General features: G+C 40.2%; 1 protein-coding gene across 1 annotated transcript; it reads left to right on the top strand.

The window, feature by feature from the left end:
• Positions 1–7,642: 7,642 nt before the first annotated feature.
• MC4R (melanocortin 4 receptor) lies at positions 7,643–9,545 on the top strand. Its single transcript, XM_061346236.1, has one exon. It carries the CDS (start codon positions 8,106–8,108, stop codon positions 9,099–9,101), a length of 996 nt encoding a protein of 331 aa, XP_061202220.1. The 5' UTR covers positions 7,643–8,105; the 3' UTR covers positions 9,102–9,545.
• The last annotated feature ends 6,099 nt before the right edge of the window (positions 9,546–15,644 follow it).

Genomic DNA, 15,644 nt, shown 5'->3' with positions numbered 1-15,644 from the left:
TAATAAAATAATCAATGTATAAGTGAAACAATAGAAAGAATTTGGAATTTGGTATAGAGCTAAAGACTGTCATTCTTATAGCCATAGACATTAAACATTAACCAGCTGGATGCAAATGTAATCCCCATAACTGTAAGCCACTGGAGCATAAATTTACAAGACTGAATTTTAAATGCTGGGTTGCTTGGAGTTTATTTTGGAACAAACGAACTGTACTTCCTTAATATACTTTTTCTGCATCAAGTTGCTATCAGACTATGATTTCTGTAGGAGTAATATTCCCTCTTCTTTTATCACACATGTTCAGAATTAACTGAATGTCATCACCCCCCACACCTGAATCATCCAAAGATTTCAGCCCCCAAACTCTGCAGGCACAAGCTTTTTACAGCATGTGCCATCCAACACTATGAGACTGTGCACACACTGACCACATCTGTTGATATCTTCCTTAGCTCAGACAATAAATAATACCAATTTACAGAGGGTCCTTCATAAATGAATTTCAAACCTGCCAGTCTTTCTCCATGTATACACCAGTCACTTTACAGTCTGAGTTGAGGAAGTGGCCATGTGACTTTTCCACTGGAATAACAACAACCACCCTCAGAGGTGAACTGGAAGCTAGTTAGTAATTTCCATCACATGTAAGTTATACCTCCACTCTGAGGACTTTTCTGAAAAACTGAAGTGACTTTATGTCATCCAAACCAGCTGCTTTTTTGCCATGAAGGTTGCTTTTTCCCAAACTTGGACTGTCACTAAATGATGATCTGTCAGTTTTTCTGCCTTGGTTCTGTACTCCTTATTCAACTATAATGAGACATACCCTTTTTCAAGCTCTCATAGTTAGACAGCTGGACTGACTAGATTATTTTCTCTCTAGAATAAAATGCTACTGCAAATCTCACACAGAAAAACATGGAATATCATTATGGCAGAAAACTGGATACGATAAAACGGAAATGTGAAGATCATTCTAAACTACATAACTCCATAATATAAAATGATCCCATGACCAAAAGTGAAAGAATCAAGGGTAGTGCTGAAAAGTAATCTGGGAGCATATAGTGAGTGAAGAAAAACATGTAATTATTTGAAGTAATTCCTCTGCTGTATTAATATATAAAGGTCATGAACAAAAGAAATGCCAGGTTAACAGTTTTTTTTTTTCCTTTTTTTTTTTTTTTTGGCATCGAGAAACCACAGAAATCATAAATTCAGGATTACATTTTTTTTCTTGTTTGCTGATCTGGGTGGTGACAATGTTTAATTTGTACTTAATCCTGCATTCTGCTGTATGTCTTTAGAGAGCTATTTGGAGAGCAATAGTAACACTAAGGAGATGGTGGAGTCATTTGAACAAAGCACTTCAGATGAGTCTGAACAGACAAGGAAGTAAATCTATGAGAAAGTAAAAGAAAATATATTGATTGGGAGGGTGGGAATGGGGGAGAAAAGACTAGGACAGGGATGGTGATTTTTGTATTGACTGTAAATTAATGATCTCCATGATCACAACAGCGATCACCTAAAATAGAAATGAGAATGGATTTAAGCAGTTATATGCTTAAACCCTCTGTGTTCCTCATGCCATTTTAATGGAAAACATTCTGGTTCTGCACATTTAAAGCATCTTCAAATTAGTGCAAATGTATCGTTTGCCAGCAGAATATATATTTCTGTACTTTCAGAGACAGATTGGCTGGAGTCCTCTTGCTCTTCTAGCAAACCTGCGGAAAAGAGGCAAGCTACAGCGACTCCTGCTCTCAAAAGTGAAGCTCCTTGACTTAAAAACTGCTCTCACCTCATGTGAGAAAGGTTAAAATTAAGTTACAAAAATTACAGGGTAATCAGCACTCCAAAATAAAAGGCTAGAAGAAAATATATTGGGCCAGTTTCCCACTGACCATTGATTTCATTTGCATGTCACAGATGAGTTGAAAATTGCTTGGACTAATGTTCTCAACAGGTAGTAACAGACACTGGGCAACAGTTCAGCTAATAGCTGGTGTCATGGCTTAATCCCAGCTGGCAATCAAGCATCACCACTCACTCACTCTCCCCCTGTGAGATAGGGGAGAGAATTAGAAGGGTAAAAGTCAGAAAACTCATGGGTTGAGACAAAGAAAATTTAGTGCATACAGCAAAAGCTGCACACATCATCAAAGCAACACAAGGAGTTCATTTACAACTTCCCACTTGCAGGCAGGTGTTCAGCCATCTCCAGGAAAGCAGTGCTTCATTAACTGAGGGGAGTGGTTACAAACACCATCACACTGAACATTCCCCCTTTCCTTCTCCCCCGGCTTTTTATTGCTGAGCATGACATCATATGGTCTGGAATATCCCTTTGGTCAGTTGGGGTCAGCTGTCCCAGCTGTGTCCCCTCCCAACTTCTTGTGTACCCCCAGTCTACTCACTGGTGTGGCTGGGTGACAGGCAGAAAATGCTTCGACACTGTGAAAGCTCTGAAAGGCTCTAACTGTACTAACATATAACATACCTGTGTTATGAACACTGTTTTCAGCACAAATCAAAAACATAGCCTCATACTAGCTACCATGAAGAAAATCCTAGCAAAAATCAGCACATCTGGAAATAAATTGAGTACCCTCGGGTCTCTAGTGTGATTGATTGTTCCATATCTTCATCAGTAACAGGGAAGTTGATAAAGAATGTACTATCCACAAATTTGCAGATTGTAGCAAGTTGAGAGGATGAATGTGGACACACTAAACAGCAGAGATTTGATCCAGAGGGATGCTGGGAGACATGAGTATTGGGCGAACAGAATATTTATGAAGGTGAACAAGAAGTACAAAGTTCTTTGCATGTGTGGAACAGCCCCATGCATCACTACACAATGAGCACTGACTGCTTACTGAAAAGGACAGCAAAGGGGTTACATTGGATGTCAACTTGAATATAAGAAGTAATTTTCCAAATTAGAAAAAGCACAGCTGACAGATTGAAGTAGGTTATTATCCCCACTTACTTGCCATGGACAAGGCTGTACCTGGAACAGTGGTCAACTTTGGGCCCCTGGAGTTCAAGAGAGGTGTGGAGAAACCGAAGATGGTTCATTGAAGGGCTGTCATCATGGGCAGGAGCTTAGGTTGTGTAACCAAGCCACAACCTGTGATTGATGCTTTTTTTTATATTCCCTGGCACTACGAAGAGGAGCTTGGCCCTATAAGTTTTGTACCTTCGTTTCCGTTAGCTATTAAACTCAAATAATTTATTAGATCACCCTTTAGTCTTCTCTTCAACAACCTTTACCAGTGCAGCTTCCTCTGCCTCTTCTGCAGAGTGCATAAAATATTCTCTTTTTGATTCAGATCAGGAAAAGCTTTTTAACTGGGAAAGCAATGCAGAACAGGAATAGGTTATCCAGAGAGGCTGTGGGATCTCCTTTCTTGGAAGTTTTCAAGACTTGGATAGACAAAGCCACAGATGATTTAATCCAGTATTGGTGGTAATCCCATCCAAAACAGAGGCTGGATGAGGTGACTTCCAGAAGTTTAATCCAACCAACATCTCTGCGACTCTGAATAGGAGCTTGACTCCACAATTTATTCTTGATTGACTAATAAACCCCCTGATTCATTATATTGTCTTAGAACATGTATGTACGAGCACAAAGAATAGTAATTTGTTTAGTCTACAATCATATTTTTGCCTGTGAAGTAACATTACACAGAGATCTCAAATTCTATACTACAGAACTAGTGACCTTTTCCTGTGTGGATTTTCTTATCTATCTGCAATAGACATTACCTTTACTTCACCCAAAATCAGTGTCAGCTCTCTCTGTATCCTATATTTCATCATAAACATCATAAATGTAAACAAGATAGCACCTGAAGTTTATGATAATCAGGTCTGTATTGATATGTCTTTTCATGCTTATATCAGACTTGCTGGAAAATAAAACAATACATTCAAGAACCTACTTTAAAAAGAATACCAATCAAAATCACAAGAACAAAGAATTGTCTCTGTATCAATCACATGATAATTTACTAGAGCTAGAAAGAATCAAAGAAATGTTTCCTCCAATGACATCTGTGGGAAGGATGGAAAAGTACATTGCATTATTTGAGCCATTTTTGGCAAGTATTTTGAGTGTTAGGTGGAATTTGCCTTTGCTGTAATTTAGAGATAAGCAGCCTAAAATCTCATAGGATCTTCCAATGCTTAATTGCTCGGCTCATTTTGCATTTCAAATTCAGCATACTAAAGCATACTACAGTCTTTTTTTCTGCTTTATGGACACTGAAAAACTGGATTGAAAACGTGACAAAAACTTCTTTCAATTATGCTTGCACATGCAAATGAAACATTTACATTTTGCACAGTGCTGGCACACACACACAACTCTCAGGAATGACTGAATGTTAATAATCTGTTTCTTTGGCTCCTCCTTCTACTATGCTTTTCACAATTCCTTTTGTTTTCACTGATAACCGTTGCAGTGGTAAATACCATCTCCCTGCTTGACCAATATAGACACAGAATTCAAAGAGATCTCAGACTGTGCATTTGAGCCAGGAAGTGCCTGTGCTAACTCCCTCTACTTGTCTTTTTCTTCCATAGTAGAGCTATACAGACTGCTTATGACTCTGCCCGTCTTCCTGTATCACTATTGGGACTTTATCTGCTTATTATTTGCTACAGTGAATGCATTTGTCTGAGTTCCAAAAGTAACTGTCAGAGAATAATTAGGCTCTTTAAATGTTGTGAGGTGAAGATGGCTAAACCCTATTTGGAGGATGGACATTCAGGAGTAGCTGTAGCTGGAAACAGAACATAGGACAAGAGGGAATTGTGTAGGAGGAATTTTTTTAATGGACTTTTTTATGTTAAAAGGGGAGGCTGGTATAAAATCTTCGTGGATCTTTCATTTCTTGTAAGAGCTGGACCTCATATTTGCATATCATTCTTACCTGTTTATGATTTTCTGCAGCCAGAGCTGGTTTTCCATGCTTCTGAAAAGATTGCCAGCCGTCACTTGTGAAAGATAGAATAGCTCAGGTTTTGCTTTTAAAATTTAAGAAACAGTTTAGGCAATATATGTTAGGCAATACTCTTGCTATCTATGAGTAAAGAGACTGAAATATTGACATATTTTCAGGCACGAAAGAGTTAGGATCCTTTGAATGATTTTAACATTATATGGTTTGATTTTTATTAAGTGGGAGGCAGAAACATGTATCCATTTTCTTCCATAGAAGCATTTAGATGTACATATATCTTCTCTCATTTTAAAAAGTGCTCATATAACTTGTTTTACTTTCTAGTCAGAGCAGGCTAATAGTATATCACCTCTTCAACTGAGTTGCTAAGCTACCATAAGTCTACTGCTTCCAGTCATGTATTGTCATCCCACAAATATGAATGGCTAATACACCAAAACACATTTGACCTAAGAATATAGAGCATAAGTAAAATTCTTGAGGTGAGCAATGGCTGTGGGTAGGAAAGAAGTGTCCTTTTCTTTACTTGGTTATAACTGCTATTGCATTTTTATGACCACATCCAGAGAAAAATCAAGCACAAAAAAGTATCTGGATAGCTTCTGGGTGAAGACAGATAGTAAATGGAAAAATGGGGATGGGAACAGGGACAATGTGCAGAGAAAGGAAAAAGGCAAAAGAGGGGTAGACAGACAGACATCAGGAGCAAATAGGGCAGTATCCTCTGGAGGTAGTTTCTCTCTTTTTTGCCAGCTTCTCTTGCCCTGCCTTCACCGAAGTAGGTGAAAGGGAGAGATCCCTGTACCATGGCATTTCCAGCATGGAGGGGAGTTATGGAGGAAGGGATGCTGAGTGGCTTTTTCCCTGGCATAACACATTTCTAGCTGCAGGTGCAGAAAAATACTTTGTCTGAGGAGACGCTGCCCTCCCACATCAGTCTTGATATAAATTTTCTCACTGATCTCATATTATAGCTATGTCCTTAAGGGTTAGGCATGCAAGTCCTGTCTGTGGCAGGAGTTAATGTATACTGGCCCAGGGATCAGTAACTAGATAATAAATCTTTTTGGATCCTGGCTTACATTATGCCTTGATAGGAAAGTAAATCTCACACTCTCAGCAGCAAGCTATTCCTTCATTGCAAGGATGCTACTGGTGAATGATGTTTTCCAAGCTGGCAAATATGGGATTTCCTGTGCTGCAAGTTGTTTTGTTTGCCTTAGATATTTATGTTTCAGCTTTATAAATCAATCTGTCTAGGGAAAGGTCCAGAAATAATTGGCTGAGGCTTCTCTTCTCATACAGGTCTTTATAACCATAGATCTATAGCAAATCCAAATGTAAAAGGAAAATCATGATTCACCCTGGTACTGGGATGTTGAGTATAGATGTGCTTCCACATACATGCCATGTTCCTAATTGCTGTTCATCTTAAAATCAGCTAAGGCATAGAAGATTTAGAAAGTTTGAGAGGTTGAAGAAAATAGTCTCTTGCATCAGATACAGACTTCTCCACAGCCTTCCTGGTAGTTGACTGGGAATGTTCATTGAAACAACTTCCTTGCAAACATTACTCTCAGGTGTAATGTCTGACTTTCCTACAGCTTCAATACCTTTAAAATGCACTGGTACTTTAGGCCTTGCTCATCAAATTTGTTTTTCAATCCTCAGTTGCAGTGCTTGAAGAGGAAACAGTAAAGCAATATTTGTCCCTGTCTTTTCATATTCATTTGGCATTCTCTTCCTCCTTCTCAAGGGCTTTCCCTGAAATACTGCACACAAGGCGCCTTTCAGCTCATGACAGGTAAGCACAAGGACATCCCTCTGGGTGGATTTTTAAGGGGTTCATTGATGCTTTTGTGTCATTTCCATTGGTTGAGCCCCACTTCTTACAGAAGGCAAGTTTGTCTCCCATTGCTTTCTTTCATCTGCTCTAAATGCTGACTTCTCTTTTTCTGCCCAACATCCTAATTCCTGATAGCAACAGGGCTTCTGCAATCAACTGCATCATCTTTTCATTCCTGGAAATAAGACAATGAAGAAGGTTATTACCTGGGGAAAACTCCTTTCTTAGGACAATTTATAATGCCATTTGTGACTTTGGCTCCTTTCCGGTTTTGGTCCTTACATAGTCTCAATTTCGTTAAAATTATAAGAAGCTTAGAAAGTATAATGCAACCTTGTAACAACACATCTTGGGAATGACAACTAAGGCATAGAAAAGTTAGCAAAGCAAAGGAGATCTGGGAGACAGAACTGAGAGGAAATAAGTATTCTCTTGCTTTCTTGTCTTTCAAGGCAGCGCAGCTATGTGCCCCAGAAAGGGCAGGACTAAATCACAGTAAATCACAGTCTGAAAAATGAAAAGTCATCAGTTCAGCTGCAGGAATTCAGTAAGATTGCTAGTACAGTCCTGTATTATTGCTAACCAAAAATCGGTATTAAAATACTATTCTGATAAGTTAAAGAAGAGAAATAAACCTCCGGCAGCCCCTCTGCTTTCCTGCAGCTGCTGGTAGCTCACGCTGCATCCAAATCTACTGTGCTGTGTGATGTTTCAGAGATTCGCAGAATCAGAAGCCCCTCCGCTTTCTGCGGCTCTGGAGCCTGATTGGCTAGAAGGCAAAGCAGAGGCGGGGAGTACCCCGAATATTTTTCTCCTCCACACACCATGAAACAGGCAGCTGGAATGCACTGTCTGACAGTGAGACCAGTGCTTGCAGTTCGAAATTAGTTTCTGCTTTGCAGTTGTCACTTGGGCATTTTATGTTTGCCTCTCTTAATGAAAGGGAACAAAAAAGTCTTGCAGCTTACCAGTGAACTGAATGGGATCTAACCATAGGGAAGAATCTGATGCAAAATAACAGACTGTTGGGACTCTGTGACATAGATCACCAAGGTAAATGTGATGATGATTAGAAACTGCATCTGTGAGAGAGTAAATCAGAATTTCTGTGTTTGAAACCTTATTTTGCAAGAGCAGTCAAAGTCTTCTGAATTGCTGCCTGCCTTGGTGCTAGCTATTTTAATTTTCTTCCCAAGCTGAAAAGGCAAAGACGGTTTTCAAAGGAATGCAAAAGGACCAGGAGTTTTAAAAGCAGGAAGCTGAAAGTGGATCTCCATAAGATGAATTTCACCCAGCACCGTGGGACACTCCAGCCTCTACATTTCTGGAACTACAGCTATGGACTGCATGGAAGTGCCAGCGAGCTGAATGGAAAGGGCCATTCCTCAGGAGGCTGCTATGAACAACTCTTTGTGTCCCCTGAAGTGTTTGTGACTCTGGGCATCATCAGCTTGCTGGAGAATGTCTTGGTCATTGTGGCAATAGCCAAGAACAAGAACCTCCACTCACCCATGTACTTCTTCATCTGTAGCTTGGCAGTGGCTGATATGCTAGTGAGTGTATCTAATGGATCAGAAACTATTGTCATCACGCTGCTAAACAATACAGACACAGATGCACAGAGCTTTACCATAAACATTGACAATGTTATTGACTCAGTGATTTGCAGTTCCTTGCTTGCATCAATTTGCAGTCTTCTGTCAATAGCAGTGGACAGGTACTTTACTATATTTTATGCCCTCCAGTACCATAATATCATGACGGTGAAGCGCGTAGGGGTCATCATCACATGCATATGGGCTGCTTGCACAGTCTCAGGCATTTTGTTTATCATTTACTCTGATAGCAGTGTTGTCATCATCTGCCTTATTAGCATGTTCTTCACTATGCTCATTCTCATGGCATCCCTCTACGTCCACATGTTTATGATGGCTCGAACACATATCAAAAAGATTGCTGTTCTTCCAGGGACTGGCCCTATTCGCCAAGGGGCCAACATGAAAGGGGCCATCACTCTCACCATCCTGATTGGAGTTTTTGTTGTGTGCTGGGCTCCATTTTTCCTGCATCTGATTTTCTACATCTCCTGCCCCTACAACCCTTACTGTGTGTGCTTCATGTCCCACTTTAACTTCTACCTCATCCTCATCATGTGCAATTCCATCATCGATCCACTTATCTATGCATTCCGGAGTCAGGAGCTCAGGAAAACATTCAAGGAGATTATATGCTGCTGTAGCCTGAGAGGGCTTTGTGATTTTCCTGGCAAATATTAAACTAGGTGGATAAGTTACTATGCATACAGCATGCAGCAAAGACTTGCAAGCCTTTGGATCAATTCTGGTTTAAATCTTGAAGAGTGAGCACTTCTTTCTGTCCCCCATCCCTCTCATGCTTGTATCCTATTCATGGGTAATTCCTATTTCTGTACAATGTTTGTGTTATCTACGTTTTGTGATTTATTTGGCTGGAAAGTAGCACTTCATACCAGTTTGTAAGTAAGCAAATAAATATAATAATGAATGTGAAATATTAACAAACATGATTAGCTGTCTGCTCCAACTGCTGACAAAATAACTAACTTGCCTGACTTACAGTACATATTGACTGATACTGTTCTTATTCTATTGAAGTAATTATAGCTATCCATTACATTATGCACAGCTTAAAATAGATCATATGCTTCTCTGTTAGTTAATTAGAGGTTCTCTGGAGTCAGAAAACAGATTTCTCATAAAGGTTGTTGCAACCGATGAGTTGTATTCATTTATTTTGAACTTTTTTCCTCCTACTCCACAAGCAGTAATTCTGTTCTTTGTTACACTTATTGCCTACAACAACATGATTTTTCAAACGCCTGCTATACAGACAATTGAATGCTTGAGGTTTGGGTTGTTTTATTTTTTTTCATGATGATGACTGAGAGTACCTTTTGCAAAGTTGAAATTGCTTCCCTGGAGCATCAGTTAGCCATGGTTTTATTTTCTAGACTGGCATCCAGCCCGAAGCAGGTACAGTATTAACATTCACAGTGCCAGCATCAATGTAAAGATTCACTGAGAGATTTACCTGATGTAAATGAAGAAGGAATTCAGTTTAAAAATTCAGTTCTTCCTTGGTCTTAGATGCTGAGTGCTACAAGCAAGAAGTGCTCTCTGCTTCAGAAGAAAATATATCCTAATTAGAAACAAAATATCCTCTGTTCTGAAGTGTGGTGTTAGCTGATGGGATTCACTGCCAGGTTCCTTACGAAGAACTCAGGTTGTGTTAACTTGTCCTAAGCACTTCAGGTGCATATGAGCTTTGTGAGGGCAATGCCATCACATGGAAGGAATGTAGCTGGTGAGTCTGTAAACCCCTTCTCTGTATCTGAAAGCCCCCTGTGTTACTACTGTTTGAAGTCAGTTCACTTTTTCAAGTGTCTAATTTATGTGCTCCATTTCAGTCTGAAATGTTACTCTGTCTCCACAGATTATAACAAGGATCTCAGGTCTCTAATTTTAGCACCTTTGGAGGTGTATAAAAACACAGTGAAAACTGTTAGAAGACACAGAAAGTTCTGATTTAAAAAGTCAAAATTAAATTTAAAGAATAATTTAATTTTTAATATTTGATGCTTGATTTTACCAAGGTGAACAGTGGATTAATTAATGATATTAAATATAAAGTGAAATATTAATTTTCTTGGAAATGGCTTGCCATCTCAAGCTGCTTGCTCCTTTGTTAAAAAAAGACATACAATGAAGAGCCTGATGTCTGCTTCCTGGGATTCTCCTCCAGACAGAAACTGATCTTTCAATGGTGGTTAACTTTTCAGGCTATCATAAAACTGTGACAAAATTTGGTCTTCTGTCCAAGAGCATGTCTTGGGTTCATCAGTAGCAGTCATTTTTCTCCTTCTTAGTAGCTGGTGCAGTGCTGTGGTTTTCACTTTCAGCCTGGGAACAGCGCTGATAACACCGATGTTTTTAGTTACTGCTCAGTAATGTTTATTCTGACCAAGGACTTCCTGAGTCTCATGCTCTGCCAGGGAGGAAGGTAAGCTGGGAGGGAGCAGAGACAGGACACCTGACCCAAACTGACCAAAGAGGTATTCTATACCACAGCATGTCGTGTCCAGTATATAAACTGAGGGCAGTTACCTGGAAGGGTTAGATCACTGCTCGAGTAGGGCTGGGTATCAGTCAGTGAGTGGTGAGCAGTTGTGTTCTCTTCCCTTGTTATTTCCCTTATTGTTATTTCAGCATTGTTCCCAAGATGAAAGTCAAAAACACAGCGCTGCACCAGCTACTAAGAAGGAGAAAAATGACTGCTACTGCTGAACCCAGGACAGAGCATGAAGGTGGGTCTCAGCATCTTTAATTTCAATTTACTTACAGGGAGAATAAGAAAATCATTTGACTTTGTGCATCAAAGTTCATTGGAAGGCCAGCAGCAGAGATGTTAGGTCTTCTACACCATTGGGCCACTCATCCATCACACTTCTTGCAACACACACTCTTACATTTTCTCAGCTTTAGTAAATGATATTGCCACATCACAGGGTTGCAGTGCGGAAGATGTTGAAACATATCTATTACACTAACTCTACTTATTTTCTTCTGGAGGAAACTATAAACATTTCAATAGTACATTCCTGCCTGGCTCCACTAGGTGAAGAATAAAAAAAGTCAAAGAAGGAGCATTAAAGCTCAAGGGAAAAAAAAAAAAGTATTTAAACTGATAACTCTATCAAAAAAATCCAGTGGATGCCATTAAAGGCCTTTCCCTCTCCCACAGAGGGATATGGGACATGAGGCAAAAATACTCTGGCAATAATGCAAGAAATTGCTGATGTCAGCTTGAAGAAGACACAAATCTCACTTGGTCTTTGTTTTGCCTTACTTTCTATACCTATTATATGACTGTAAATTCTCCAGATATTGGCTCCAGATAGCCCCTTTGTGGTCTATGGATGCAGAGAGAATCCAGTGGAAAGTGGCACAAGAGCAAAATACTACCTTAGGTCCTTTGAACATTATCTGGAAAGTCTTATTTTACTCCCCTTAAGCTGTATAAGGACCAAATACCTAATTCAAACACATCTGAATTCTGAAGAGCCTGTGTCTCCATAAATTAATACCAGAACACCCAGTTGATTCTTAAAACTAACAATTTCAATTATTTTTGCAACCCAAGGGGAAGAGAAATAATAATTAATTTGTTTCAATGGTTTTCATGTAGTTTCCAAAAATGGTGTGTCTCTCTTTTGCACTTATTTGTACAAAGACTAGCCAAGACAGTTGTGACCCCATTAAGCTCTAAATTTAATTTAGAAATCTAATTTTTAAAAATAACGTATTCCAGATTTTTAGCAGCTCTGAGCCTCCTTAGCAGCTCTCATGCATTTATTACATAAAGCTAAATAAAACTGAATATATACACATATATTTTAAAATGGCGTTTGTTATTAAAGAGGACTTTTTCACTTCATGGCATTATCTTCTACAGCATAATTTATTGAAATTGACGGCAAACCTCCTATATAGATAATTTTCCTGTTCTCGGATACTCTGTTTCTTCTGAGTAACGGGAGCAGTTTCTGTTTGCGTATAGGTCTAGCAGCTTTCCAGCAGAGAGCTATAGAAATTGGTACTTTGGGAGATAAATAAGTTCATCTAGCTTGCTGGAGAGTGGGGACAGTGGAGCATTTTTTCCACAGTCAATTTGCTGAAGCTTTCTTCTTTTATTTGAAAATCTAAGAAAATTAGTTTTTCTTTCTTTAAGTATCTGGGATCTAATCACTTTAGCACTTAGCATTTTACTCGTGCTATGTAACCATGGTGCGTTGCCCTGCATCTGCACTTTACGCATGTAAGGATTTACATTTTCACTTCTGCTAGAGAAAAGTGGCTAATGGCTTTGCTCAGGCTCCTAGAAGGCAGTCTTTGCTTGAGCTGGGAATTCATAGTAGAGTTCTCCACTCTTTCCCCATAACCAGCTGTAATATAAAGTACAAAACTTTTGAAGTAAATGTCTTTCTTCAAGAGGGGCATTTCTTTATCTTTTAACTAGTTTTTGAACAAAGCAAAAGACAAAAAAGCACTTAGGAGGCTATAGTTGGTCTCAGTAGAATGGATTTTGAATGATGAACCAAGATCCCTTTTACAACTGAAACATGTCATCTGGAATCAAGGAGAAATGCACTGATGGAACTGTTGAATGCACAGCGACAATGTCTTCAGTTATGCCTTTAACAGATCTGCAGAGTACACTTTCTAAAATGACAGTGCTGTTGTTGTTAAACTGATCCTATTACACAACGTGGTCACTGGGGCTTCTTTATTCTCAAGCTGAATTCTGGTGAAGAACTTTGGTCCTGATGTTACTTGTAATACACTGTATTGCTTACAGGCTTGAATAAAATTGCAGTCTCAATCTCACTGGAAGGAGCTCTCAGAAAACATACCTTTAGGGATGAATTCTTCCTTTTTTGTCCAGAAATTATGTCATATTTTAAATTAATATTCTGATCCCTTCAATTACATTTCAAGTATCTTACAATTTTTTCTTTGGATTAAATATTTCTTTCACTCATTATGGACACTTCACATGTCACAGGAACTGTCTACTGCTAATACACATACTGTCAGGTAAGCCAGGTTATGAATTGACCTGGCTGGGCTTTTTCCTTGTTTCAAATGGTTCTGTTGTTCTAGCTGTTTTTCTTGGTTTTGCCCATTCCATTCATAGAAGAAGACATTCTCAGAACTGTGCATTCAAAATCACCTCCTTCGAGTTCATAATGTATTCATCAGTTGCTCTCTTACCCATTTGTTCCCTTGCAAACACTCGTTTCAGTTTTTCTCGTTCACACTTGGTGTATTCCTGTATTTCTGTCTTTCTGGTCTTCTATCAATCCGAGTTCCCTAAGTCATGCCCTGCCTGTGCAGTGGGCTTCCCTTTGGCCAACAGCAAAATCCTCACTCAGCTTCTTGCTCACTCCCCACCTCAGTGGGATGAGGGGAGGAAATTGGAAGAACAGGTATGAGAAAACTTTTGGGTCTTGATGGAGACAGGAATACTGCTTACCAGTTACCATCACAGGTGAAACAGACTTGATTTATGGCAAATTAAAATAATTACTGATTCAGCTAGTGAAAAACAAAAAACACTAACTAAAATAACAACTTTCCCCCCATCCCCCTCACCCCAGTTTCAACATTTTCATTCCTAACTCCTTTACCTCCTGTCACCCAAGCAGACCAGGAGGATGGGTAATGTGGCTGATAGCAGAATAGACTCCACAACTTGTTAAAGTTGTAAAGTAGGTATGCTTTATTCAGCTGAAGGAGTATGGGGGATTGGTCCTCCAAAACGCATGCGCACCTCAGTGCCATTTTCCTTTTACATTTATCCTGTAAAGTTGTACATATGTATTAGGCTGCACAATACGCCTATACATATTTATATTCTATCCCCGCTTCATATTATAATGAGCTAAAAGACTCTCCACGCATGCGCAGTGCCTCCTGGTGGTCTTGGGCAGGGGTCTTCAGATGAAGTAAGTAGTCTTCCTCTTGTGGGTAGGAGTCTTCAAGATGAAGTAAATGAGTCTTCCTAAGGCTTGAACTTTTTACCTCTGGTCCTCATGCATGTTCTTTAGGAGCTGGATGGATCTGGTCTATGTCCAATTGATTTAATGTGCTATTCTCTTCATTAGGAGGTTCTGTCCTGGTACTGCCTCATAAGGCATCTGCTAAGCTTGTCAAACAAGCTATAACTTAAGCAGTACCTCCTTATACAACCCCCCTGTACATTTTGTCTAACCCCCTTGTACAACCCCCCTGTACACAATAGGCCACTTCAGTTTCAGTGGCCAGCAGCTCTTCTTTGCCGCTCCTTCCTCCTCACACTCTTCTGCTTCAGCATGGGGTCTTCCCAGTTGCTGCAGTCCTTCAGGGTAAACCTGCTTCAACATGGGCTCTCCCTGGGCTGCAGCTTCCTCCAGCGTATGTCCACCCTCCCGGTGCCGCAGGGGCATCTCCACCGGGCGCCCGGAGCCCCTCCTGCCCTCCTCCCGCTCTGCCCTCGGGGCTCGCAGGGCTGTTTCTCACCCGGCTCCCCTCAGCCCTGGCTGCTGGCCACCATTTGCCCTTCCTTACCCAGGCTTTCCCCGAGGCGCCCGCCCGTGGCTGAGGGGCTCAGCTCTGCCCTGCGGTGGGGCCCTTGGAGCCGGCTGGGATCGGCTGTGTCCGGCACCGGGCAGCACCGACCTCTGCGCACAGGGAACAGCACATGGGCGCCTGCATCCTGTACAACATGGCAGGCAGCAACATTGTAAGCACCGTTTCAGGTGATGTTCCATTGCTCTATACATTTTAGTTCAATTCCACAGAAAACTCCTCACCTAAATTACTTCCCTTTTTCATGTCCACAGCTTTGAAGTGTCTCCTTTGGGATTTTTACCTCCTGTGATGAACTAATCAACCCGAAAATGTTCTCCTCTTTAGCTCTTTTCTGCTGAAGAGCTCTCACTTTAGAGCTTCGAAATCTGTTATTAGCTTCTGAATTAATGACTTTGAACTTCGTACTGTTGAATCCCATCCTATTTCTATTATTTCAATCCTCAGAATGATCCACTTTCCCTAGCTGATTTTCAGATAGTCCTTTCTGCAGAAACTGCAGTCATCTTTTTACCACTGAGGTCTGATCCCAGCACATCCTTCATGACACAGCCCTGAGGCACCCACAGACCCTGCGGCCTCTGCTGGTGGTGTAAGTAAGGATACATGGTAAATCTTACGTATGTTGTGCCATGCATCAATAAAAAATATTAT

The sequence above is a fragment of the Neopsephotus bourkii genome, unplaced genomic scaffold (genome assembly GCF_033783945.1).
Source record: "Neopsephotus bourkii isolate Nb327-2 ecotype Australia unplaced genomic scaffold, CSIRO-AGI_Nbou_v1 NB_272, whole genome shotgun sequence".
Lineage (NCBI taxonomy): Eukaryota > Metazoa > Chordata > Aves > Psittaciformes > Psittacidae > Neopsephotus > Neopsephotus bourkii.
Note: the sequence above shows the minus strand (reverse complement) of the source record. Positions and strands in the feature narration are given on the sequence as shown.